This window comes from Sander lucioperca, chromosome 2, assembly GCF_008315115.2.
Source record: "Sander lucioperca isolate FBNREF2018 chromosome 2, SLUC_FBN_1.2, whole genome shotgun sequence".
In the NCBI taxonomy this organism is placed as follows: Eukaryota; Metazoa; Chordata; class Actinopteri; order Perciformes; family Percidae; genus Sander; species Sander lucioperca.
Window position 1 is genome coordinate 21,328,434 of NC_050174.1, and position 26,128 is coordinate 21,354,561.

At 39.2% G+C, this 26,128-nt stretch overlaps 1 protein-coding gene and 1 long non-coding RNA gene across 2 annotated transcripts in view; both read right to left on the reverse strand.

Annotated features, from left to right (window-relative positions):
- LOC116045080 overlaps positions 1-14,200 on the reverse strand; it is a 63,302-nt gene extending 49,102 nt beyond the window's left edge. Inside the window, exons 1-3 of the mRNA XM_036008284.1 lie at positions 14,126-14,200; positions 13,300-13,335; positions 12,881-13,195 (exon numbers count right to left, since the gene is read on the reverse strand). Of these exons, the coding sequence (XP_035864177.1) occupies positions 12,881-13,195; positions 13,300-13,335; positions 14,126-14,168 (394 nt within the window). The 5' untranslated portion in view covers positions 14,169-14,200. The remainder of the gene's footprint in view (positions 1-12,880; positions 13,196-13,299; positions 13,336-14,125) is intronic.
- A 4,051-nt stretch (positions 14,201-18,251) lies between these two features.
- On the reverse strand, positions 18,252-18,827 carry LOC116045021. Its single transcript, XR_004103834.1, has 2 exons — positions 18,440-18,827; positions 18,252-18,322 (listed from the first exon to the last, which is right to left on the reverse strand). It is a non-coding gene; the product is annotated as an uncharacterized LOC116045021 (long non-coding RNA).
- Between the last annotated feature and the right edge of the window lie 7,301 nt (positions 18,828-26,128).

Here is a 26,128-nt window from a genome sequence, read left to right on the forward strand (position 1 = left end):
CAGTAAAAATGTACAATGCTTAATGTGTTTGTACTGCTGCTTAGTTCAAATACCAACAGTTCTTTTCCCAATATCGCTTACCCGGCCTTTAATAAAGATTGTAATACTCAATTTTAGTTTATCTAGTTGAAAGAGCATTTTGGAGGCTGTAATTAGTGGTGCTGAGAACTATTTTGGGATATACTGAAAGGTGTTCCTAATATTTTGTTCATCCCATTTCATTTTGGGCTGCTTGTACCGCTCCGACAAACACTTCAGTTACAGTCTATTAAATTCTTTGTATTGGCGTTAAAATATTTGATACGCCTCTGTATAACCCATCACATATTATAGAGTCCAAAATGACCATTACAATAAAAAATACAATACACCTCTCTAAATCATATTCAACAAAAACTGATCTTAATCAGCATGAAGGCATTAGTTGTATCTGGGTTTACCTTATAAACTGGCAAATGAATATATTATAGATGTAAATGCACAACTGCATGTGAACATACCTACCTCTAGCGAAGAAGAGAGGGTTGTGGTAGAACCTTAGTAAACCTTTCCCGGTGGGACTGACCACAGAGCAGCATGCAGGACAACTGCAGTTAGAAAAAAACAGTTAGATATTAAACAAATTAGTTGTTTACATTTTGTGAGGAATATGCAGGGTCAACATTGTAGATGTAAAAATGCACAAATGTATCACTGTAACACTGTGTGGGGACATGTGCAGGTACAGTACAGGCCAAAAGTTTGGACACACCTTCTTATTCAATGCGTTTCCTTTATTTTCATGACTATTTACGTTGTAGATTCTCACTGAAGGCATCAAAACTATGAATGAACACATATGGAATTATGTACTTAACAAAAAAGTGTGAAATAACTGAAAACATGTCTTATATTCTAGTTTCTTCAAAGTAGCCACCCTTTGCTTTTTTGATAGCGCTGCAAACCCTTGGTGTTCTCTCAATGAGCTTCATGAGGTAGTCACCTGAAATGGTTTTCACTTCGCAGTTGTGCCTTGTCAGGGTTAATTAGTGGAATTTTTTCCCTTATTAATGGGGTTGGGACCAGCAGCTGTGTTGTGCAGAAGTCAGGTTGATACACAGCCGACAGCCCTATTGGACAACTGTTAGAATTCATATTATGGCAAGAACCAATCAGCTAAGTAAAGAGAAACGAGTGGCCATCATTACTTTAACAAATGAAGATCAGTCAGTCCGGAAAATTGCGAAAACTTTGAATGTGTCCCCAAGTGCAGTCGCAAAAACCATCAAGCGCTACAACGAAACTGGCTCACAGACCCTGGAAGCGAGCGGTGTCTCCCCTCCCCCACCCCCATGTGCCATGTAACGTTATCAACAGCCTCGTCTGTAATGGTAATGACCTGAATATGACGGCTTACCGGATAACCAGCGGATATAACCAGCGGATATAACCAGCATGTTCAATATAGACACGGAATTTATCAAACCCACTAACGTTAGCTAAGTTTATGTTTAACATTACCATGCTAACATTAACGTTAGCTCACTAACATTAACGTTACTTAATGCTAGCTAGTTAGCAGGCAAGGTGCACGTTTAAATAAAAAATTTAACCTGGGGATAATGCAAAGCCAATTTTGCAGTACTATATTCAAACAAAATAACATTACTCACCTTTATGACTTAGCTAATGGTTCTCTTAACACATCCATGAATGGTCGAGGTTCTTATCTCGATGAAATCCAACATGTCCGAAATGTGGCAGAAAACCCCTGCAGAACTGCCCAGGAAACCCTGTTTTAGCGTGGAGCATGCGCAGAGTACTTGGCCTCAACTTGAGTCCAACTACAATTTCAAAGTTGCGCCACCATACATTTTGCATTGAGACCAACTTATCACAAGGAACTTAATGCAGTGAGTTGAAGTAACTACTTTAACGAAGTTTACAATGCCATTTCATATTTTTTGTTAAGTTTAATTGAAAATCAAAGTAAGATGAGCAATTTCAAGTTCTCGTTTTTACAGTGTAGAGAAGTTAAATTACATGAACATAGTCAACAACCAATTGGTGCGCACTGTGCGCTCCCTCCAGCACCAAACAGGAAACAGCAAACAGCTAGAGCCAGTGTTGTTTATGGTTGCTATGGCTCTAAGCTAAATGCTAAAGAGGGAAAGTTGCCGATTTTCAACCTTTCTGAAGCGAGTCATCCAACGGGAGTTTTAACGGCGGATAAACGCGGACCTCCAGATACCGCCGCCATTCACCTGCATGTATGGCAGAACCGAAAATCTGCAAACTTTCCCTAAAGTCACCAGCTAACGCTAGCAGTAGCTAGCTAGCTTGGTTACATTTTTAGAAACTAATCTAGTTGTAGGCCTAGACTTGCAATTTGTGACCCCTGTTTGAAGGAGATGGGGTCTGGTTTTGTCCATGAATGCATCTTAATGCATTGGCCTAGTCTCGCATTGCCAGGCCTATCTCCATAGCGTTGTGGAGTAAAGTCTGGCTACACCACACATACATTCTGGTATAGAAGACATTTTTTCAGCATGTAGTTTGCTAACTCGAGATTTGTTGTTTCCCAGAGCAAAGGGAGTTTGTGAATGGCAACACACAAAGAGTGGAAAGCGAGGGACATCTGGGGCAATGTCAGGCAGTTACCCCGGAAATGTACTTACGTTGATCCAGACTACTATAACTGTAATATGGCTGGTACATGTACAATCATGCAGCTCATTATTTCTCTATCTGCTCTGGCTTTACTGGAAATCAGCTATATACAGGAAGTAGTCTATGTATCATTCAAATATTGTTGATAAAACATTGCAAAATTTGGTATAATTATTTTTTGTTCATTACTTTTAATGGCGACACTAATCGGTGCTGTCTGTGTAGAAGTGAATCTTCTCGAGGACAGTGTGACTTCATACACACAGCTGTAGTTGCCCCGGTGTTCATACTCAGCCACCGGGAAGGAAAAGGTGGCTGACTGGTTGACCACTGGCTCTGTGTTGGTGAGGTTTGAACCAGAGAAGATGAGATGGAAAACACCTCCAGGATAATGGGAGGAAGTGGAGCAGGTGAAGACAAAGCTGAAACCTCTGGTGATCTGTGCACCTTCAGGGCCCCAGACCAGCCCTCTGTTAGGAGATGTTAGGGAGATGCTGGGTTGCTGCAGCGGCACTAAAGGAAGTGCAAAAGTACAAAAGGGACAAGAGTATTAGGAAAATATCAAATTAATGAATCAACATAGATCAAGATAGCAAAGGTGGACAAAAGTTTTGGCATGTTGACCCTTTATTACACAAAAATGTTTTTTTATGAGAACGGACTGCACACCTTGCACACTGTTATTGGCTGGGGTTACATACCCATGTATGTAGAAGAAACATAGAAATAGAAACATTCTACTGGTAGGTGTGACCATGTGCTTAGAGCTGTTAACTTTTGATCAGATCACTCCTGACGGATGTATGTTTTTAGTTAAGTGGCAGCAGATTGAAGTTGTGGCAGAAACAGAAGTAGTTCTGAGATATAATTTCTCTAAGTCTAAGACCCATTTCCCATCAATATACCAGCAACAAAAGACACCAAGGAAACATGTTCGTACCTCGGGAGTGTTTTAATCCAAACCACAATCTTTTTTTTTTTCTTAACTTAACTATTAATTTGGTGCCTAAAACTTAACTGTCGTCACGTCATGACACTTACCTTTTGTCGGCTAAACTTTACTGCCCGTGAAAGGACTGTCATCTGGCGGTGCTCTGTGCCTGACTCAAAGTCACCTTTTGTTGGCTAAACTCAACTAGCAACGGCCGCTGATACGACGACTCACAGTAGAGGCTGTTCTCATGAATCATTATCATCGTACATATAGCTTTGAAAAGTTAAGCACTCTTATGTATTCCTTATGTATTATGTATTCCATATTCTTTGCTGCATGGACCCTATTGCGTGTTGCTGTATAAGAATGATGTGAGCCACATATGTAGAAGGTCGGGGTGGATGGGTGGGTCATAAAACACAGTACTTTCAAGCCAGGGGGCGGAGTTCGTATCCTGGGACAAACAAAACACTTTCACCCAGGAAACGTGTGTCTGTTTTTCGAGAGTGTTTTGATCCAAAACCATGTTTTTTTTCATAAACATAACTACTTGTTTTAGTGCTTGAACTGAAATGTTGTCGTGGCATGGTGCCCCCTTATGGTTGGCTAAACTTAAATGTAATGTCTGCTCATAAGACCGACAGCTCACGGAGCTCTGTAGCTGGCTACCAGTAACCTATTGTTGGATAAACGTGACTACCAACTGCAGCTGATACGAGCAACAGCTCACAGAGCTCTGTAGCCGCATCAAGCGACGGCCAGCGGTCGCCTAATTTCGTAGGATATCATATGAATTGGTATTCATACATTTCCGTACAATATCATACAAACCTGTTCATAAAAATGTGTTGGGAGACTATTGAAATATTGAAATTTGGCTTGGGCTCAGGCGAGACCAATTGGCTTCATAGCCAATAGTCGTGTGAATGTTGTTTATCGTTTATTAAGGATTACCATTAGTCATCATCGTAGAGAAGACTATTCTTCCTGGGGTTCAACACATACGACCGACAGCTCATGGAGCTCTGTAGCCGGCTACCTAACCTATTGTTGACAGTATTTTTATCATTACTTAGAATTCCTCATGGGGGCGACAGAAACTATGCACTATAGCTTTAAAGAAATCCTCCAACAGATTTGACCAGATCAACTTAAAAAACAATTCTGTACAATCCAAAGACCTTAATGATAGAAAGTTATTAAAAGCTTGAATTTTCGTCGAACAGCATGACGTGGCATGGCAACCATTTTGCATGTTTTTGCTATGAAACAAGAAGTTGTTGCAACTCAAATGTCCATGCTGCCTGAAATTACTCATGCTTGATAAGAGTCCAGACCTGAGGATATCTATGTACATGCCAATATATGACTCATAGTGTATGTATATATTACCATTGCCTTTTCCTAAGGCACTGTACATTAACAAACTCCTTGCTATATTCCTGTACTGTTTCTTTATGTTCGGTTATTCTTGGTAATGCTATTCTGTGTTACTTATTGTGTTGCTTATTAGATTATTTATCCATTAATCTTACCAGAAACAGAGAGTCTGACAAAGTCACTTTGGGGTGAGATGAAGTCTTGACTTGAACTCCTTGTCTGATACTGACACTGGTACGATCCTTCATTGTGAAAGTCCACTTGGACAATGTTGAAGGTAGCAGAGTTGGTACGAGTTTCTGTCTTTCTGGATGAGCCTGAGGAGTGCTGCAGGATGAATGTCCCACCTAAAACCTGAGTTGAGATCAAACAAGTGATGCCAACGTCTTGACCCCAGGTAACCTCACCAACAGGATTAATGGATATGCTGGGTGTCGGGAGGCTCACTGAAAAAAATAAAATATTAGAGTGAAAAATGTTTTACCTTGAGCTGAGATATTTTTTTCAGTTTTAAGATAAGATAGACTTTATTAATCCCACACTGGGGAAATTTAAGTTTAAGTTTAAATTAAAGGGGTGATAGAATGCAAAACTGAGTTTACCTTGTCATAGCTGAATAATGACAGTTCAGTGGGTTAAATGGGCATCTAAGTCAATCACTTCAAAGTCCCATTGACATCCCTTTCCTATGCAAATTTCACAATTTGAAACTGCTGCTGAAAATAGGCGAATTCCAACGAAGCTAATAGTTGACGTCAACTCGGTGGCTGTACCTTAATTGGCTCTTGTCTGTACCTTTGTCACGACCCAAAATTTACATACAGACCACTGGTCTGAGACCAGCTGGTGTTCTGAATGTAGGTCGCGCAGATCTCACACACTAGTTTAGCTGTGAGCTGTGCATTTCCACGGGAATTACAAAGAAGAAAGTTTGGAAGTTTTTTAAAGATACTGAAAATGAACCACGGTCGTAAATGCAGTGTTCCAGGCTGTACAGGGAATGCTGACACTTTTCACATTTCATCGCGGGCTGCCGGTCATGGTGCTCCAGGCAAGCGGTAGTTGGTGGTTCAGTTACCCCAGAAAAGATGACTGTGCATTGGGTACAGAGCACCATGAGATGCCAGTCGTGACGCTCCATCAGGTCAGCGTAGTTGGTAGTCTAGTTACCGGGTAACTGCGAGTGTGGCAGGCATGTTCCCTGATATTAATAATTAATTAATAAAGTTATGTTTTCATTTATATTGCAGTGTAATACACTTACCCAGTAGCAGAGTGGTAATCGGGAGAGTCGGGACTTTTACCGGTGGGCCGGTAGTGTTTTGAGGCCGCGAGGGCCGGTCAAACTGTGCAGCCTCTGCACAACCTGTACGGCGGGCCGCAGCAGTGGGCATCATTAGACTCACACTGTTAACATTACCGATAGGGCTGCCTGGCTACACGTTTGGAAGTCTATCGGTAACATTGACAGTGTGCGAGTCTAATGATGGAAAGCCAAAAAGGAAAAGGGAAAGGTGGCGCTGAGAATATCAGACTCAAAAGGAGTCTGACATTCCTGACAAAGGAAAATAAGGGATGGTGTTGCTGTGCTCAGTATGAAGAGAGAAGGGAGGGGCTGCTCCTCTGCTCCTCAGTCATACAGAACAGAAGAGAGAGGTGACTGTTGTGGCGGCCACAGGAGAGAAATACCTTGCGTGCTCGCTGAACAATACTGGCATCTTTTCTACAGAAAGTCGCTGTCTTTTCTAAAGAAAGTTGCCAGATTTGTCGCTAGTTGCTTTTGTGAAAAATAGTTGCTAAGGGGGTCTGAAAAGTCGCTAAATCTAGCAACAAAGTCGCTAAGTTGGCAACACTGGCTGTGCTGTGTGTTGTTCATCCCTCGTTTCATTCTAGGCCTATTTTCACAGGGTTGCATTAGGGCACATAGAACAGCACCCGGGCCATTTTCAGCCCAACCAATGTTACATACCCTAGTCAGAGACCTTCGGAACAGTGTGAAATACCCTATATAATCATTCTATCACCCCTTTAATTAATAGATTTTTTTGTTTCTTGCAGAAGTTAGATGAGAAAATTGATACCACTCACAGGTACGTGAGTGGTATCAACGTGAGGTGTCTCCTCATATAACCCTTAACAAGAAAGCCAATAACTTTAACTCCCAAAATGTTTAAACATCAATTTTCGGGGAACTGATTGATTTCCTTACCAGAGAGGCTGACAGAGTCACTTGAGGAAGTGAAGTCTTGACCTGCAACTGTTATCTTATACTGACACTGGTAGGATCCTTCGTTGTCAAAGTTGACTTCAGGTATGTTGAAGGTAGCAGAGTTGGTACTTGAAGTTTGGGTCTTTCCAACTGAACTTGAAGCCTTTTTCAAAATAAATGTTGGACTTAAAATCTGTTGAGTTTGAGTTGAGACAGAACAAGTGATGCCGACGTTCTGACCCCAGGTAACCTCAGCAGCAGGATTCATGGAGATGCTGGGCTTTGGGAGGAGTTCTGAAACATAACACAACAATATAATGAGGAGGTATAATGGGAACTCTGACTGATGGAACATCCAATAAATAGTAGAGATGTAAAAGCCTTCATGGTGTTTAATAAGAACTTTAAAGATTTGAGAATTTACTGGTCTTTTTTTACTGTAATGAGGCAGTGTTTATGTTCTATGGGCCTTTCCCGAATTGCACAACTTTTTCAGGTTCACATGCTTGTTTTTCAAATCTAATTTCTCTTCTACTCATATTTGAAAAAGACAACCAGAGTTTAAGCTGTGAAAGCTGTCTCATGTGAAAGGGTGCAACACAAGCTGAACACTTTCAATACAACCTCATTATATGCTTGTCTCCCTGCATATGGTGTGCAATTTTGTCCCATTTAAGTCAAGAGTGGGACCTCAAATGGCAAATTACTTGTATGATGTACATCAAATGTTTCAAAATGAAAAGAATTTACAACAGGATTTGGGTGGAAGAGCCATATATGCATGTTTTGTATTTAAGCATTTGCATCTCTGATTTATTTTGAGAACATTTCTCTTGATGTTTTAATTTACTCATCCCAGGTGAAAAAGAAATCTATTAAAAATATACTTTAATAACGTGTACTAAGTATATTTTCTACATTTTGTACTTTTTTCGTCAAATCCAAGTATAGTTAAGTGTATTCAATTATGTATTAACTTCAACTTAACATATATTTGACTACACTTCAAGTGTAAATAGTATGCTAAAATGGAACAACTTTTTTCAAACTTCAAGTGCACTAAAATACACTAATGAAAATCTAGATTCATAAGCAATTAAGCACACTTACAGTACAATTGCATTATATCGCCATTCTAATGGAAATACACTTAAAAAGGCATTGCAGCTCAACTTATAGTTGTGTTTAAGTACATTTTGTATATATTGTTATCATACTTGTTACTATAAACTGTTAATTTAGTATGCCTCTGTAATATTTCAAGTGATCTACAAATGCACTTCCTAACTATATTTAGTGCTTTTAAATTGCCCCACTATGACAATAATGTATTTGAAGTGAAGTTCAATAATAACCTAAACATCATAGACACATACTTTCAGTGCAATGTTATTATAGTGTTAGCAAGAAATGAATTGTGTTTGAAGAATACTTCATCTGTACTTTTATCCCCATTTTGTTATACTTAAGCATAAATGTTGCTATTATACTACAAGTATATTATATTACAATTAATTTCAAGTGCATTACAACAACAGATTACAAATTGCATTTCAGAAAAGGATCTTTATTACTCACACAAAAGTAACAAAATATCCAACTCATTTGAATTAAATGTAATCAGAGCCTGTCTGTCATGGAATCTTGCAAATCAGTGCAAATACCATAGGACACATGTATATATACCCCAAGCCATATACAACACAAAAGTCCAACATTACAAACTGGGGCAAACAAATCTGGAGCAGTAGTAAAGCCATTTCGAACCCCGTTTTACACTTCCAGCTCACTTCTACCCAGTTTGAGCATTACCTGCTGAGTAAAGTTGAAAGTGTTTTTCATGCACATGGTTGTAGTCCAGGTGCAGGGCGTAGATCAACCCGAAACGGCTGTGTGTGTCAAACAAAAAGAATACAAAAGGCCTGGGGAAGGTTGGCCAGTTCATCCATTACCACAGACCCTTCCAAGATGATCCCTACACTGAATGGGTTGAGCTGGGTATTTTCTCAACCCAGGCAGAGAATTCCCACTGGAGTTTAACTGTACGAGTCCTTGTCAGTTACATCCTAATGTGAAAGAAACGTAGTGACAAGGAGAAAACATAAACATGCCAGTAAGACAATGGTGTTTTGTACACCAAAAAGAGCCTGTGACTGTTTATAATTAAAAGCGTTGTACAATATAAACTGCACTGATAGTATACTAAAGGATGATACCAGTTTAGATAATTTTTTTTTTAATCAAATGCCATATTTGGATCTGTACAATATATTGCAACACTTTGTCCCAAATATGGAGTTTACCCACTTTCAGTCACAGTCGTGCTGAAAAGATGTAGAAAACTGCTCCCAGAAACTTTGTTGCTATGCAACAATTTTGTGAATCATATGACTCAGTACATTTCACCTTAATTGCTTTTTGTAAACTTTACTGTCACCGGTTGAAACTAACATTAAGTTAGTTGATTAATTGAGCAACCAGAATCTCCTAACTATATATACAACCTGTCGCCAATATGCGACAGGTGAAAATGTCCCGTTGAACTGGTTATGAACTGGTTAAAACGACGGTTTAGGCAATTTAGCTGACATTAGCTAAGCCAGCAAACAGGTGGCTAACGTTGATGTCCGCCAAACTTGTTAAAACAATGTTTTTGACTAACGTTACTCACAAAAAGCCCCTCCAGTGAGAAAAGTAATTTAGCTAGCTAACTAACGGATGGCTAAATTAATGTACATTGACGTCAAACTGATTCACTTCGAATCCTCACAAACAGCACCCCCCCCACCCCAACTGAAAAAAACTTTTAAACTGTAGCTAGCTAATGTTAGCAGGTGAAAAAAGGGTGCTGACCTAGTTAAAAAATAGCTTCCCACTACTCACCAACATCCCCTTGAATCCACACACAAACACGGAAACATGAAGTTGTCTGACTCCTCAGCAGCTAGCGATAGCTAAACAATGGACAACGGGAGGGCGAGATCGTTACTTAACGTTACTTACCGTCTCTGGCGAGTGTTAGCAGCAACTGGTCTGTCCGGCGGGCGGCAGCAAAGTGACAGCTTCTCAGCCAAAAGCGGATTGCAGCAAATAATGGCTTTCACGTTCCCATCGTGCATTGCATTAAACAGTGGAGCATTGTCACAGTGGCTCATGAGTAGGCCTACATTTAGTAGCTAGTAGTTGGTGTTTTTAGACATACGGAAACAACAAAAAAATGTGATTTCTCAGAAATTAAATTGAAATTTATGGAAACAACAGCCCTAACATAACCATACTTTTAGTAATATAATTTATTTATCCACAAACCTGTGCGTTTGTGTTAAATACAAAATAACTTACTACTTAGCCTAATATCGCTGTTGTTACGTAAAACTCTAATGGGAAAAATAGCCTACTTTCAGATCTTGAGGCTTCATAGCAACTTATGTAGCCTAGGTAAAGAGATGGTCATCATGACTGAAACTTGGGAATTAGCTAGTTATTCACAGACTCAACTAGGTCTACAAATTAATATAACATACTTACATTTACTAGTAAAGCAATCAAAACTAAATTGATTTGAATCATGTAAGTACATTATAATTAAAATGATTGATTAGATATGAAATCCGGGTCAATCCTTGAACAGCCTACTCTGAAATGCCGGGAAGAGAACAATGGCGAACAACTTTGAAGCTTTGTTTACAGTGTACTTAGATTATACTACTGATGAAGTGAAATCAGTGTACACTCTCAAAAATTATACTAACTCTGTATTACAAATAAGCGTACTTACTATATGTAACTAAATTACCACTATACATTTTGGTATTTTAACATATTTTATGAAAGTACTCTGATATGCCACTAAAAATACACTTATTTTAGAGTGTACTGTATAAAGTGTACAGAAGTCACACTTCTAATGAAGTGAGATCATAGTACACTTTCAAAAAGTATACTAACAATTAATTTCCAAAAATGATACTTCCCATAAGTACACTGAATTGCCACTCTAAGTATGTCAAATTGAATACACTTCTATACAAAAATAAACTTCTATACAATTTAAAATACATTAACAACAAAGTACACTTTCAAAAAGTACATTTAAAAAATAATTTGATTACTGCTAAATTAGTATACTTACTTTTTGGACTCTGAAGTTGAACTTAATTACATCTATTTTGAAGTATACTTTTAAAAAGTACATATTAAATACTCTTTAAATAAAGCACAACAAGTAGAAGCATACTTGTTTTATAATTCATGTACTTTATTCATATTTCTAATACACTAAAGTATACTACTTTTTTACCTGGGTAGACTTTGATATTTTAAGCATTTTTAATTTGGAGTGCTTTTCTCCTAATGTTTGTGTTTTCGCTTTTGTATGTGATGTATTTTTAGCCACAGCATTGCTCTATGGATGGCAATAGGCCCTTATCTCACAGCAACAATTTTGACATTTTCATTGAAGGGCAAGTAGCTGTAATTAATAACATTAAATATTGCCCTACCATTTAAGTGGGCCACGGCTGGGGAATGAGCTAGCATGCCCTGCTCACTGGAATGGCAGGGACACACTAAATCAATCAATCTTATCAATCTATAAAAAAGGGTCTATGTCCACCACTTTGGTCTAGGCTAAGATACCTCAACAACTACTGGATGGATTACAATGAAATTTACTAGAGACATTCACGGTTTTCCCTTGACTTCACCTCTAGCACGACCATGAGTTGGGCATTTTTGGTACCTTCTAACACTGTTCCGGTCAAAAATGACCGATTTACACATTCCCTGTACCATAAATATGGCATTTTTCAACAGATTGCCTCAAGACCTTATGATATCCTTCACAAAAGGCATTTGAACACATAACATTCATTGTGACTACTTTCTTTGAATTTTGAGTGATTTATTCAACCTAGTCACACTTCTTTTGTTTATGGTCAAAAATGACCGCCATAGGAAATGAATGGGAAAGAGTATAATTTTCATCCAGGAGATAAAAGACATTTCCATACACACACTCCTACAACTTTCCTGTGCTTGTGTACCCATTCACAGGTGCAAAGCTTCCATTTGCAAGGGACACTGCACCATGACTGCAATTTGCCATTTGTGCGTGTGAACCACCAATGCACGCACACACAGAAACACACACACCGACACACACTCTCACACACACACATACTTTATGTTGTCAGTTCATGTTGTCATGTTGCCACTTGTGCATGTGAACCACCAATGTTCGCACATGCATGCACGCACACACACACACGTACACCCACACACGTACACACACACACACACACACACACACACAGTTCATGTTGTCATGTTGCCACTTGTGCATGTGAACCACCAATGTCCGCACACAAATGCATGCACGCACACACAGAAACACACACACACACACACACACACACACACGTTGTAGATGTTAATGTTGTCATAAGGTTCTTTTACAATAAATGTTCTATTAAAAATACTTTTTTGTCATTTTTATTGGCATTTATGTTAAAATAAGAGCAGTTAAAACTGTCCAGTCAAATTTGACCGAAAACAGTAAATTAATGGGGGTAGAAACAAACAGTGTTTAAAGGTTAAATAAAACATCTTGACAACTTTTGGATGAGATAGTATGGACATTCAGGGTACTTTGAGCTAGCAGAACCATCTAGCTGACTTTGAGAAAACCATTACAAAATCTTTCTCACCTGAACAGACCACACCTGCATCCTCTCCATGTTTACAGTTGTGTGTCCCAAATCCACTGTGCTGACACAGAGTTACAGAACTCTCATTTCCTGAACAGGCCACCTCATCAAGCCAGATTTGTCCGGTTCCTTCACCAAAGCGGGCTGAATAAGGGGCACTCAGTGCCGCACCACAGCCCAACTCTCTGCAAACAACCTCAGTATCGTTTAAGTCCCAACCATCATCACAGACTGTTCCCCAGGTGTTGTTGTAATAGATTTCAACTCTTCCAGAGCACCGAGTAGACCCAGACCCAGTTAATCTGATCTGACCATCTGTCAGACACATAAGAAATAACGTACAATATTTAAGTATTTTGCAAAGAATGTAAACTGAAAACTAAAAGGATTGTATGCATTACACCATAGACTTGACTGACCTGCAGCAGGTGAAGTTGAACTCAGGAGAAAATAGACTATAGAGAGAAAGAGAAAAAAACTGGTAGGACTCATAAATTCAACAAGCTTTAAGACAAATAAAGTTTGCGGAAGGTTGGGTTTCTGCCACTTTGGATTTAATCCAATAAAGTATCCAAACATACACGGACCGGAGTTGTGTGAAAGTGCACTTCATTTCCCTTTCTTCAATGACCGGATGTGTGTCTCAGTAAACAGAATGTGAAAGTATAGAGAGTAACATTTTCTATTATTCAATTCTATTGAATTCAATTTATAATATTACATTCTTAAACTTCAAGTTTATTGGACTTCACTTCCGAACAAATTAAATTTGAAATTATGCTACTGAGGTTTATCAAAGAAACCATGCACGTTAAGCCTTTAAAATTCAAATATAAATGATTTAAATTCAGTTTCTAGGAACACATTTTTTTGCCCATTCAACTGTTTCAAAGGGAGGGACTCAAATGCACTAACATGCATGCACAGACGAATAAGCTCTCAAATCATGATTATGATATGAAAGGATATATTTATCAAAGAGCAGAGAAGCTCTGATAACAACAGACACAGAAGGAATGTGAATTCATTCTCTGCTCAGGACGCCACTATATCCTCACATAGCAAATCGTTTGCTAAAGTTCTGAATGTCATTTACAGCACCTTTAAGTAAAGAGAAGGACCTTTATACTGAAAAACTGAAGTTGTAAGTTAGTCTCAAGAGACTTCATGTCTATACCATACCATACAGCTGCTAGACTTTACAAAATCTGCTTTCCAAATACAATTTTGTAATATTGGTCTTACCCATGGCCAAATGGCAAATATTTCTCTGTTGTTTGCTCTCCATGGCTGACACGAAGGCTGCTCTGTATCATTTATCAGTGACAGAACAACAGAAAACTGAACTCAACACTGTGGTGGAAAGAAGACTGCACACTGCTAGTCCTTCCTGGAACACTTCCTCTTTCTTGCATTTTCTTTTTTGGAGTGTATATTTGCACCTATGGTACAAATAGCCTTGGCCACACAGCTGAGCTATTCACACCACAAAAACACGTTTCTCGCGTGCACTGAAATCATGGCCAACATATTTTCCTTGACAGCAGAAACTGGCATATTAAGAAAGTTTTGTCTCTAAAGTTTATAACAATTACATTTCTAGCGGAAAATGGATACTACAGTTGCACTTTCTGTCTTCAGTGAAAGCATACAACCGTTAGTTTGTTAGTCAGTACCTATTTTTTGTATACAGTATGGTTACCTAGCAACCAAGGCTCGAAGACACGAAGTGGTAAACAGTTGTAAAACAATCCACACGAACTGCTAGTGAGGTGAGGATTTTTGGAGTGGATAACGTGCATGCCATTGCCCAAGTCAGAGCCCGCGAACGCAAAATTTTTTTGGCAGGGTGGTAGGGGAAGACTCATGAATATTCATTAGGGGACTCATCCCTGAATGGCTAGTACTCGTTGCCTGCTCTGGTTGGGTTGGTTAGGTTTAGGCAAGAGGAGTGGGATTGGTTATGGTTAGGGTAAGAATGTCAGGGCGAGCCAATCAGTGATGAGTTCCCTAATGAAAATTCATGAATCTTCCCCTGCCACCCTGTAAAAAAAAATATTGCGGTTCGCGCAAGTGTATGTATCAGCGTCTCTCTGAAGTGTGCGAAATATTGGACACTGCAACGATAATATTCCAAAAAGGTGTAATATATGAGTAGTATGGATAACTGTGTGTAAATATATGCCAAGGTACTGTAAATGCACAGGGGTGCAAATAGTATACATTGATATTTGTACCAGACGGGGTATTAATAGAACACATTGCTGTGGGCACCGGAGGGGTACGAATAGCATTCATTTCTAATTGCACCAGGGTACGAATAGCATACACTGCTAATTGTACCAGGGGTGTATTTTGCCTTATCCTTTTTTTTCAGCCAAAACTACAGAGTACGGAACCTCTGTAGTTCTGAACCACAGAGTGCAAAGTACAAAAGCTGCAGCACCAAAGCAACTCATCAATTGCTAATTCTTAAAATTGTTGTTGATCAAAGAAAGTTCAATAGATTTGTGTACCACGAAGCGAGATTAGTGGGTTAGCGAGATAGCTCTTTAATCACTCCTTTTTCTTTATTGACTTCCACATCGCAGCCTGACCTCTCAGCTACCGGCTATAGCTCCTGGCTCCTCTTTCACTGGTGATAGCCAGACTAGCAGCTCGCTGCATCCCTGGCGAATCAGAATTGGATACATGTTATTTTATCCAATCTGATTGATTCTCGACACCTGCCATTCAACTTCACACTCTTGGCCGCTACTCGCGCAGGCGATAACGTTACTCTGCCAAAACCTTGCAGGCTGACGATCACACAAATCACTTTCTCAGAGATAATGGCAGCAGTTAAACCAAATTTATTTATTTATTTTCAAATTTATTTTAAAATTCACTAAAATAAAAAGGTAAAAGTTTTAAGTTAAAAGTTATACGGGATAAAAAGTTAAAACTACTGTTCTCTGTATTTAATTCAGTCACATTTTTAGTACAACTCAAGTAAAATCATTTTTCAAATAGTCATAGGGCCTACTTGTCACATTTCATAACCATAAATGGAATTGACCTAAAAAAAAAACCTACTGTTTGGGTAAAATTCATTAAACAACCCATTAATAAAATAGCAAAACATCCTGTGGCTCTTAAAAATAATTCATGGTAAATTGATTATTTTCTTCATGAACTGTGCTGTACAACAGAGTACAACATGAAATACAAAAATAAAATAAAAGCAGAAGTGTTTTAGAGTGTTTAAGGACTCATCCTCCTTCTTTCACACCTCATTGAACAGCAGTCATATTTGGTGAGCTGGGCTGCATGCTGGTGGGGCTCTGGCTCAGAGATGACACTGACAAGTTGGTGCTTGCTGTACATAATGCAGTCTCGCCTAGCAGGCCACTTGAATATGTTTTTCCCGCCAATTTGCTCCATGCAATTGACCTCAATGTGCTCAGCATTTAGTTGTGTGATCTAGCCAACAAATGGCTTCTTGTCATAGCGGACAATGACGAATTTCCCTACAGTGTACTCGTCGTCAAGCTCTTCCTCCTCTTCCTCTCCACTACTGGGACTCTCAGGCTGGGTCTTTTGGACTTCACAGGCAAGCAGTTCCTCTGAATCTTTTGACCGATTGTCTGGCCTCATCTTGCTTGGAGAGAAGCAGTCGCACATCTCTGGGTAGCGGCAGAAACAGCTGAGAGCCCTATGGAAGATCTCTCCTGCAGAGAAGGAAAGTATTTGGTGTGTGTTTAAGATGCCAGGTACTTTCGGGACAGACAGTGGCAACATCTCGTCGAACACCTGGATATCTGCCTCATCGATCCATTTGAATTTTATGTTTGGGACCTCTTTTCGGGCTAGGAACTCATAGAGGTCCTTAGGGCTTTGTATGTGTTGCCCCCCATGGACATGGTTGTCTGCTATGTGTTTCACTGATCCCCCAACTCCATCGGGTGCACCTTTCCCATAGGCTCTCTCTGAGTAATTCCAGGTGATTTGCTTCAGTCTCCATGTGTAGGGTACACTGCTCAAAAGGTAACAGTTTGCCTTGTTTCTGTATTGGGTGACTGGACCATCACTCAACACATGAAGCGTGTCAATCTTGTGGCCAGAGTTTGCTATAATTTCCTATACCACTGGTTTGAGGTGGGCCCACACAGCACGTTCGTTGTGGCTGACAGAGTCAGAGATTGTGGCATAGGATTGTGAGCCTGTGGAAATGTAAGCCACTGCTGTATGCATGGATGCCTGCTGCCGGTTTCCTCCAAAATGAAATGACTGAATTTCTGTGTTCTGTGCAGAACCATTTCGTTGTCTTTTAGATTTTCTTTAAGATGCCTGAATTTCTGGGCCTGGTGAAGCCAGTTGAATTGATGGATGGCAATACCCTCCAACTCTTTGTTGAACTCCTCAACCAGTTTTCCCACTGTACCATTTTCAGTTTTCTTCACCCAGTTTTTGTATGTTTTGTCTCCTACCACCACATCTTCCTTTGCCCAGTGTTCCCATCTAGCCCGATCATCTGGATTATATATGGCAATCTGGACTTCATCATAGCAGCACTCAGTGCATGTGCGCTCCATGCATTTCATGTTGTCCGTATTACAGGTTATGCTGGAGAGAAGATATGATAGGCTTTTTGAAGGTAGGATACCACGCTGTGACAAGGCATCAATAAGGAGACGCATGTTCTCATGTTGGTAGCAGGCGCATGTATTACGATCATTTGCCTTTGCTTCTGTAACATAAAATGGCTTATAGCGTAGAAACTGTCTGTAAGACATTCTATGTTTTAGTTCAGCTGTCTGGGAGTATTCCTTGTGCAAGTCCACCAAAGACTTTACAAGTACTCTCCTTTTGCATTTTTTCCTCCTAACAGTGTCCTTTTTCCCCGGAAGAAGCCTGCTGCTCTCGTCTCTCAATAGGAAGGACTCCACTTGTTTCTTCCTTTCTTGAGCAGTGTTTCTTCGTTTTGACTGTTTTGCTTGTGTGTTTGTGTGTGCATTTTTATCCACATTCCATCTTCACACAAGGCGTTGATTCTTTCGTCTGAACCTATCCGCTCTTCTTTTTTCAGCTTCAAGTTGCTTCATTAACTTCTCATTTTGTATTCTTAGCTTCCTTAGTTGTTTGTTCACAGATCTTTTTCGTACTTTTTTGGGTGTACTTTGGTCTCTGGTGGACAGGTTAGGTGACTGTGTTGGTGTGCTACACAAAACAGGCACTGCCACTGGGGCCTCATTGATCTCTTCATGATTGAATGGCTGGTCATGATCCTGATCCTGAAGTGATTGTGGCGTTAGATCAAGGACAGCCTCAGTGGCTTTCTCCCTTGCCCTACATCTCCTCTTGGACTCGCTCTATTTTTCTTGTAGCTTCGTCCTTGTTGTTGGCGACACAGACTTCACACTGAGCTGAACAATTTTCCCGCATGCTTTCTTCTCCTGATATCTGTGGGGAAAATTATGAAACCAACCACGACTATTGTGATACAATGAAGCATTAATCATGTCATGAAACGTTTCAATTCTTATGCTAAAATAACTTTTGGTAGCTTGTCAAATTTACTTTCTGCATCTCTCTCAGAATGTTCTCTCTCCTTTGAGGATTGTTATTCAGCCTCTCCCTATACTTCCTGGTCCTTTCCTTGCTTGTCATCTCAGCCTCTCACTTTCAACGTGGATCTCAAACTAGCCTTAACAAAACAGAGTAGGAAGGTTTGACTTGTGGTGTCCTTCAATTCTGAGAGTAAGAGAAAAAGGCAAAACTTGAAAAAAGAAAATGCAAACATCACTACTACACTTAGCTACTAAAGGTTGGGAGGGAAGTTAGGAAGGGGATAGGAAGCAGGGAGGTTGGGAGATGGGAGGAAGTTAGGAGCGAGGGAGGTAAGAAAGGAGAGAAGTTGGAAGGGGGGAGATTGATAGGGAGGGAAGTTGGGGGGTGAGATGGAGGGAGGTTGGGGGAGGTTAGGAGGGACGGGGAGGGAGGGAGTTTGGAGGGAGGTTAGGAGGGAGAGAGTGATGGTTTTGTACCCCTTGATAGAGCCTACATCCACTGGTGTTAAGGTTTACATTATTTTCAATAGCCAATCAATATAAATTGATGAACTTTTTCTGATCAATACTTAAATTACGTCACACCAAAGGACTGCCCAACGGATCCCATTTCCAACAGTGCACAGAAATAGCAATATTATGAAAATATTTGAGACAGAACTCACCTTGTGTGCAGTCCATGTGCTCCAGTGAGGTCTACTGTACTTCCTGGATGAAGAAGGGCCCCTCTCAGTAATAGGGTGCCCAAATTAATGCCCATTTTATATCTACAGAATGGGGTCACACCAGGTGGACACCAGTTTTGTAGACAAAATGTAATGTGTCATAATTATTCTAAATGGGGACTTAAGACTTATAACCTTTTAGTTTCATTAAAGGGGTGATTGAATGCAAAACCGATTTTACCTTGTCATAGTTGAATAATGACAGTTTAGTAGGTAACTAGGACATACATAGAACCTCAAAATCCCATTGACACCTCTTTCCTCTGCAAATCTCACAATTTGAAACTGCCTCTGAAAACGGGCAAATCTCAACGAGCCGCCTAGTTGACGTCAACTCGGCAGCTCCTCCTCATTTGGCTCTAGTCTCTATCTTTGTCACGCCCAAACATTTACATAGGCCACTAGCTAACTGATCTGAGGTCAGTTAGTCTTCTAAATCTAGGTCGCGCAAATCTCAGACACTTTTTACATTGTTCGCCTGCTCTTGCATTACTAAATTCACTTCTGAGACTTTTTTATGCGAGAAATCAACGATGTAGAGGTCAAATATGGGCCGTTTTACGAACATTGATGGCTAATTGCAAATTTTGTCCGACTGTGTATCGCAGTTCAGCAGGAGCTCAGCAGGCTACGTGACAGCGGCTGGTGCTGCCTCGCCGCCCGGCGTGTCCTACTTCATAGACCCCAGCCGGCTCGCTGTGAGCTAGCTGGATCCCCGTCACGAAGGGAAGCCCGCGGCGCTCCATACCTGCGCAAAGTCACCGGTTCTGGGTTACTGGACTACAAAATGCCGAGGCTCTGATGGAGCTCCAGGGCCTGCAGCTAGCTGCGATTCATAGGATTGAAGGGACAGTAGCAGCTAACGAAATCCCTAATGTTCACAAAAATCCATTAAATTGAAATCGGACACCATAGTTAGCTTTATAAGACATTGGGGTACATGTTCTGTAAGTGGCGTGACGAAATTCAAACTGTAAATATACGAAAGTTATGCCGAAAGTGTAGCAATGATTATTATTAAATGGGACACATAGCCTAGCTTGCAGCTCCGGAACTCCGCGGAGCCCCGAGCCCCGGTCGTCCAGTAACCGAGAACCGGTGACTTTAACTGGGTATGGAGGTTGCCGCTTTCTCGTCAGACAGTGTGGAGCTCCTAAAGTCCGACACGTCTTACTAAATTTGCAATTAGCCATCAATTTTCGTAAAACGGCCCATATTTGAGCTTTATATAGTTGATTTCTCGCTTAAAAAAGTATCAGAAGTGAATTTAATAACGAAATAGCCCGACAAACAATGTATAACTTTGCAGTGTCTGAAATATGAGACCTGCTGTCTCATCTCCAATGTGTTTCTATGGGGTTCGCTCAAACCAATCAGCGCGCAACTTATCTAAATATTCATGAGCATACCATATTTGGAAGAAAAGCTCTTGTTCCAAATAGAGCCATATTCACAGGGTAGTTAAGGGCCTAATAAAATAGCATTCGGGCAATTTTCAGCCCAACCAATGTTACATACACTATTAGGAGACCTTAAGGAACAGTGTGAAATACCCTATATAATCATTCAATCACCCCTTTAAGTTAGCACTACTATAACATCTATTCAAGTATTTTAATGTATTTAGACTTATTTTTCATTTAATTACAGTAGTTTTAAGATAAGCAACTCTACCCCGGACAGTCACGCCAGTGGACAAATGTCATGTTTAAAACAAAATATTTACAAATTTGAATTATAATGCTCATTAATTACAGATGTTTTAGTTCTGGAAGATTAAACTGTATTTATATGTATATAATTTATAATATGAAATATTATAAATTTGTATTGATATTTGTCACCATGAACACAAAAATGGAGTGTCACGTCAACCACCCACATGTCTATGTCAGGAAGATTGAAACAACTGTTTCAACTGTCCCCGACCTGGCTGTAACTCCATGTATTTTAAGTAAATGCACAAATATCTGTGTTTATACAATAATTTATGGGGGTGAGACGTGGAAAAGCAGTTTTAGTAGATGAAAATATATTTGGGCCCACCAGGTAGGGGGTCGAGTTTTCCCATGTTATCCTATGGAGACTGACAGGCTGTGGGTCGTTAAGGGCACTTATTTGAATGTGCAGTGGGCTAACCTACGTTAAAAACCTAGTGAAATGACATTTTCCACGATAGAAACATGATGTAAATGGGAAAACTTAGTGTTCTAGCTATAAAAATGGCAGAATCATCCACAGTGCATGATATTCCAATAACGCTTCACGATGACGGTACAAAAAATCATGCAAGAATTTAAGATTGTCTTTAAAAATCCATCACATCCTGCATAATTAAGAATATTCCTGCAGGAGTTCTGCAGGACTTTTTTGTAAGGGCTTACATCAGATAAGATCAGTACTAAAGCATACAATAACCACGGAAGCATCAGGAAGTTGTGATGTAGCTGTGGTATGACAATGCATGTCAGTCCTGCAGGTATTTGTTAAGTGACAGGTATAAATGTAAGTTATTATTATTTTTGGATACTCAGTAAATTGTACCACGCTCAAATGTTATTATTAGGGCTGTCAATCGATTAAAAAAATGTAATCTAATTAATTACGTACTCTGTGATTAATTAATCTAAATTAATCACATACATAATTTTTGCCCGGTGCCTGAACCGACTTTTTAAGAAAGTTAAAAAAAAAAGAAAGGTACTAAACAACAGTCAGCCACATTAAAGAACGGCTTGTTTATCGCTAGGCCATATGGTCAAAATGAAATGATTTAATAATAAAGTAATAACTATAACAATAACTTATTTCACTAGTAAATTGCTCTTGAATGACAAAACCAACCACCAGATGGGCAAAAGCATTTAACAATAACTTGTTTGAACCGCTGTTCAGGAGAAGACTGCAACTAGTGTCGCGAGCACCAGTGCGAGTATAAATAGTCACGGCGATCCCATGACGTCACATTTGTACGCGCAAGCTGGGCTGCGTCTAGTGTATAAGAGCCTTAAGGCCGGTTACACACTGGCTGCGTCGTGTGAGCGTGGCGTTTCTGTTGCGTGGCGGCTGTGTGGATTTTTCTGTCTTTACACACCAGAAACGTGTCTGACGCGGTGGTGCTGCTGCTGCAGCTAGCCTTGTCTGTACACATGTATGTTTCTCATAGATAAAATGAAATACCATGTTAAACATAAATATATACTGATTTGATTACAGCAACGTCGGCATTATAATAATATAATATAATAATATATATAATAAGCTACAGAAAATTTTGTTCTGTATTGACAGGTGCAATATTAGAAAATCGATTTTTTTTTTTTTTATTACATTTATATCTGCATTTATATCAAAACCTAGAGACTTTCAAACACCAAAATGTCATTTATTAAATGTATTTGTGTCAAAATGACATATAAACATCTTTTCCTATTCTATTTTGCCTGGAAACGCTTCCAACACGCTTGCGTGTCACATGAAAAATAGGCCTCGGTCCTATTTCTAGCATGCATGTGTTTTTGGCGCGGCTCAAACCGCGCCTGAGACGTGCGTGTCACTAAGCTGTTAACATGGGAGCCGAAATAAAAACGGACACACCACGCAGCTGACACACTCGCGCGATGCATCCAGTGAGTAACCGGCCTAAGTGTGCTTCTGAACTTGCGAGTTCATTCTTCCAGGTACAACCAGCAAGAACCTTCTCCCCAAGAACACAAGTCCGTTCTTTGCATTCTTGGTATTGAGAAACGCCCACTATCTTCTTATTTGTTTGTAACTTGAATCTTGTATTGTATTATCTTGCTCTTCTTAACCCTCCTGTTATCCTCAAATTTACTAACATCTGTTATCCTTGGGGTCAATTTGACCATAGAATTTGAAACCTCCAGAAAGTGTAGGTAATTAAAAAACTTTTACCAAATTTTTAGGTTGATAGCCAAAACTGGCAACTGGAAAATGTCGATAGACTAAACTGGAAAAAAATGCCCTCCCTCACCTCCCCCCCAAACATCCAGAATACCTACTACGTGACTATAGAAACATATGAAAATCACTACAAAATTAAAATATTTGGCTGGTATGCTTGGTATATATTGTCTGAAGGGACAGCGGTGCACCCATTTGTCCCATACATCCCGTATTGCTGCCAATTTGTCACTCTCCCTCTATAATTTGCTCTCTCACCCACAATATTTACTTGCCATACACAATTTATATGTCAAAACCTAGTGACAGCTTTTCAAAAAAATAAAATAAAAATATTCCAGTTTTGTTTCATACATTTTTGGTGTTATTTAACTAATTTAAACCATTCCCACTTTTCCAACTATTCTCACTGCTTTACCTTACGCATTAAAGCCAGCGATTTAGTTTAGCTTTAGCAATTTAGCTGTTCAGCATTCACAAGCATTTTCTGCAGGAAATGCATTTTCTAGTTGGACTTTAAAAGCCTGACCCAGTTCCAGTTGTGTAATGTAACTAAGTACATTTCTCAAGTACAAATTTGAGGTACTTTCCATCAAAGGTGCCTTTAAACATCTCCAACCTCACATCTTCTGTAATTTAACCAGTGGTAGAATGTAACTAAGTACATTTACTCCAGAATTGTAATTCAGTACAAATGTTGAGGTACTTTACTTGAGACTTTTCTTTTCATGCCACTTTCTACTTCTACTCCACTACATTTCAGAGAGAAATATTGTTCTTTTTACTCCACTACATTAATCTGACATCTTTAGTTACTAGTTAGTGTATAAATTAAGATTTTTGCACACAAAACACCTGTAGTTTATAAAATATTATGCTTTATTATAAATTAAACCACCCAACAATATAACGGCCTAAATGTCCAGCTGAAATGATTAGTAGATTAAACACTTAGTTGATTGACAGAACTGTTTGGATTGTTTCCAGTTTCTAAATTGTGAGGATTTTTCTGCATGAAGTACTTTTATTTTTAATACTTTAAGTACATTTTCCTGATGATACACACTTTTACCTAAATAACATTTTCAATGCAGGACTTTTACTTGTAACAGAGTATTTTTACACTGTGGTATTAGTACTTTTAATTATGTAAAGGATCTGAATACTTCTTCCACCACTGCCCAGTTCACAGTTTACTTTACTCCTCTCTGATCTGCAGACCTGTTGCAGTATCCAGTGCCAGCCACTAGACACCATCACAGCCTAGGTTTTCAATACAAGAGCAATTCCACTCTGCCATACCTACAGTCCTCCAATAACAGGATGTTTTTTTTAGGTACAATGCATTAACCACATCTTTTGTTCATTGTAGTTATTTTGGTTACGTAATCAATCCTGAGTGCACAGTGCTGTGGTGTTTTCTTAGAGATCAACTTCGAATAAAACCCTAAGTGTTTGGATAGCCATATAATAGTTATCAAGTTAACTTCCTGACTGATTTATTCTATTTAGGGCTGGGCAATATATTGATTTTATATCGACATCAATATAAGAGGCTTGATATTGTCTTAAATTTTGGATATTTTAATATCGTGATATATCTTTTCCTGGTTTTAAAGGCTGCATTACAGTAAAGTGATGTCATTTTCTAAACATACCAGTCTTACTTGCTTTCTATTATTTGCCTTTACCCACTTAATCATTGTATCCACATTATTGGTGATTATTTATTAAAACTGTCATTGTGTTAATATTTTGTGAAAGCACCAATAGTCAACCCTAAAATATCGCCGCAATATTGACCGATGTATTTGATCAAAACTATCGTGATATTTGTCTTTTTTCCATATCGCCCAGCTCTAACTTTATTACAAAAGAGAAATGAAAGGAAAGAAGATTTAGGCCTAAAAGCTTTCTTGAAATGAGGCTTTCATGAGGAGATAGTTCACACTCATAAAGTATGCTCACACAGAGTGATACTGACAGCTCAGTGAGCCACATAGCGTGACAGGGCTGAGGAAGTGACTGGTGTGAGAGCGCTGCCACTCCAGCCCCTGTGGCAGCTCTGCCTGAAGTCTGCGGAAGTCTGGAGCTAATCTCCCAGTCCTCTGAACCGCTCTCCAACCTGCTTTCAACTTCCATGGCAGAGTTTTTGAGTCTTTAGCTCCTCCATTTCCCCATAAATTATGCAAACTTTGCACAAATTATAGAAAAACTTTTCTCTCTGGCAGTGTCGCTGCCTAGTTCTTTATTTTATTTCATCTTCGTTTTTTTTCAGTTTTCATTTCTGATTTCTCAGGAAACGTAACTCTCCTTTTTGTTTAGTTGTTTTCCTTTTTTTTCCATGTAACATTCCTTCACATTTCTTCTTTGGTAATTTAAGAACAAAATAACCTTGACCCATGTAATATTTCCGTTGCTTTGATATGTTATGATAAGAATAATTCATAGTAGTTAATCAGCTTTTTGCCATGGTGACGCTTAATTTAACATCTGTCTGGTTGAGTCCACTTGTTCTAGAAATTTTGACAAATGTCATATTAATAGCGGAATTCCATGATTGTCCAGATAAGTAATATAACATGAATATGCAAGTTTTTTCTGTATTCATAATTACAGTTTTTTTCAACTGCTTACACACAAAATCTTTTCATGTCACACGATTTTTGAAACCTCTCACTCAAAGTGCAAAACTACACAGCAAATCTCCAAAACCAGAAGCTATTTCTCAGCCTTTCACTCAGTTTTCAATTGCATAAAACACTTTTTTCAAAACATTACACATAATTCTCTACCTAAGACACAAAAATCTAACAGGAAGTGACTTTCCTTTTCTAAACACACCCAATCAAAATGCTACACTTATTTATCAGGGCGCACACACTCTCCTCACATGTGCAAACACATTATGTCATAACTGAACACTAACCAATCACTGCTTTAGTATATGCCTATACATAGGTCAAAGGTATTACCTGTTTTGAACAATGGATGCCAACAATAGACAGAGAGCAAGGGGAGTAGGAGGGAGAGACAGGGGATGCCAACGA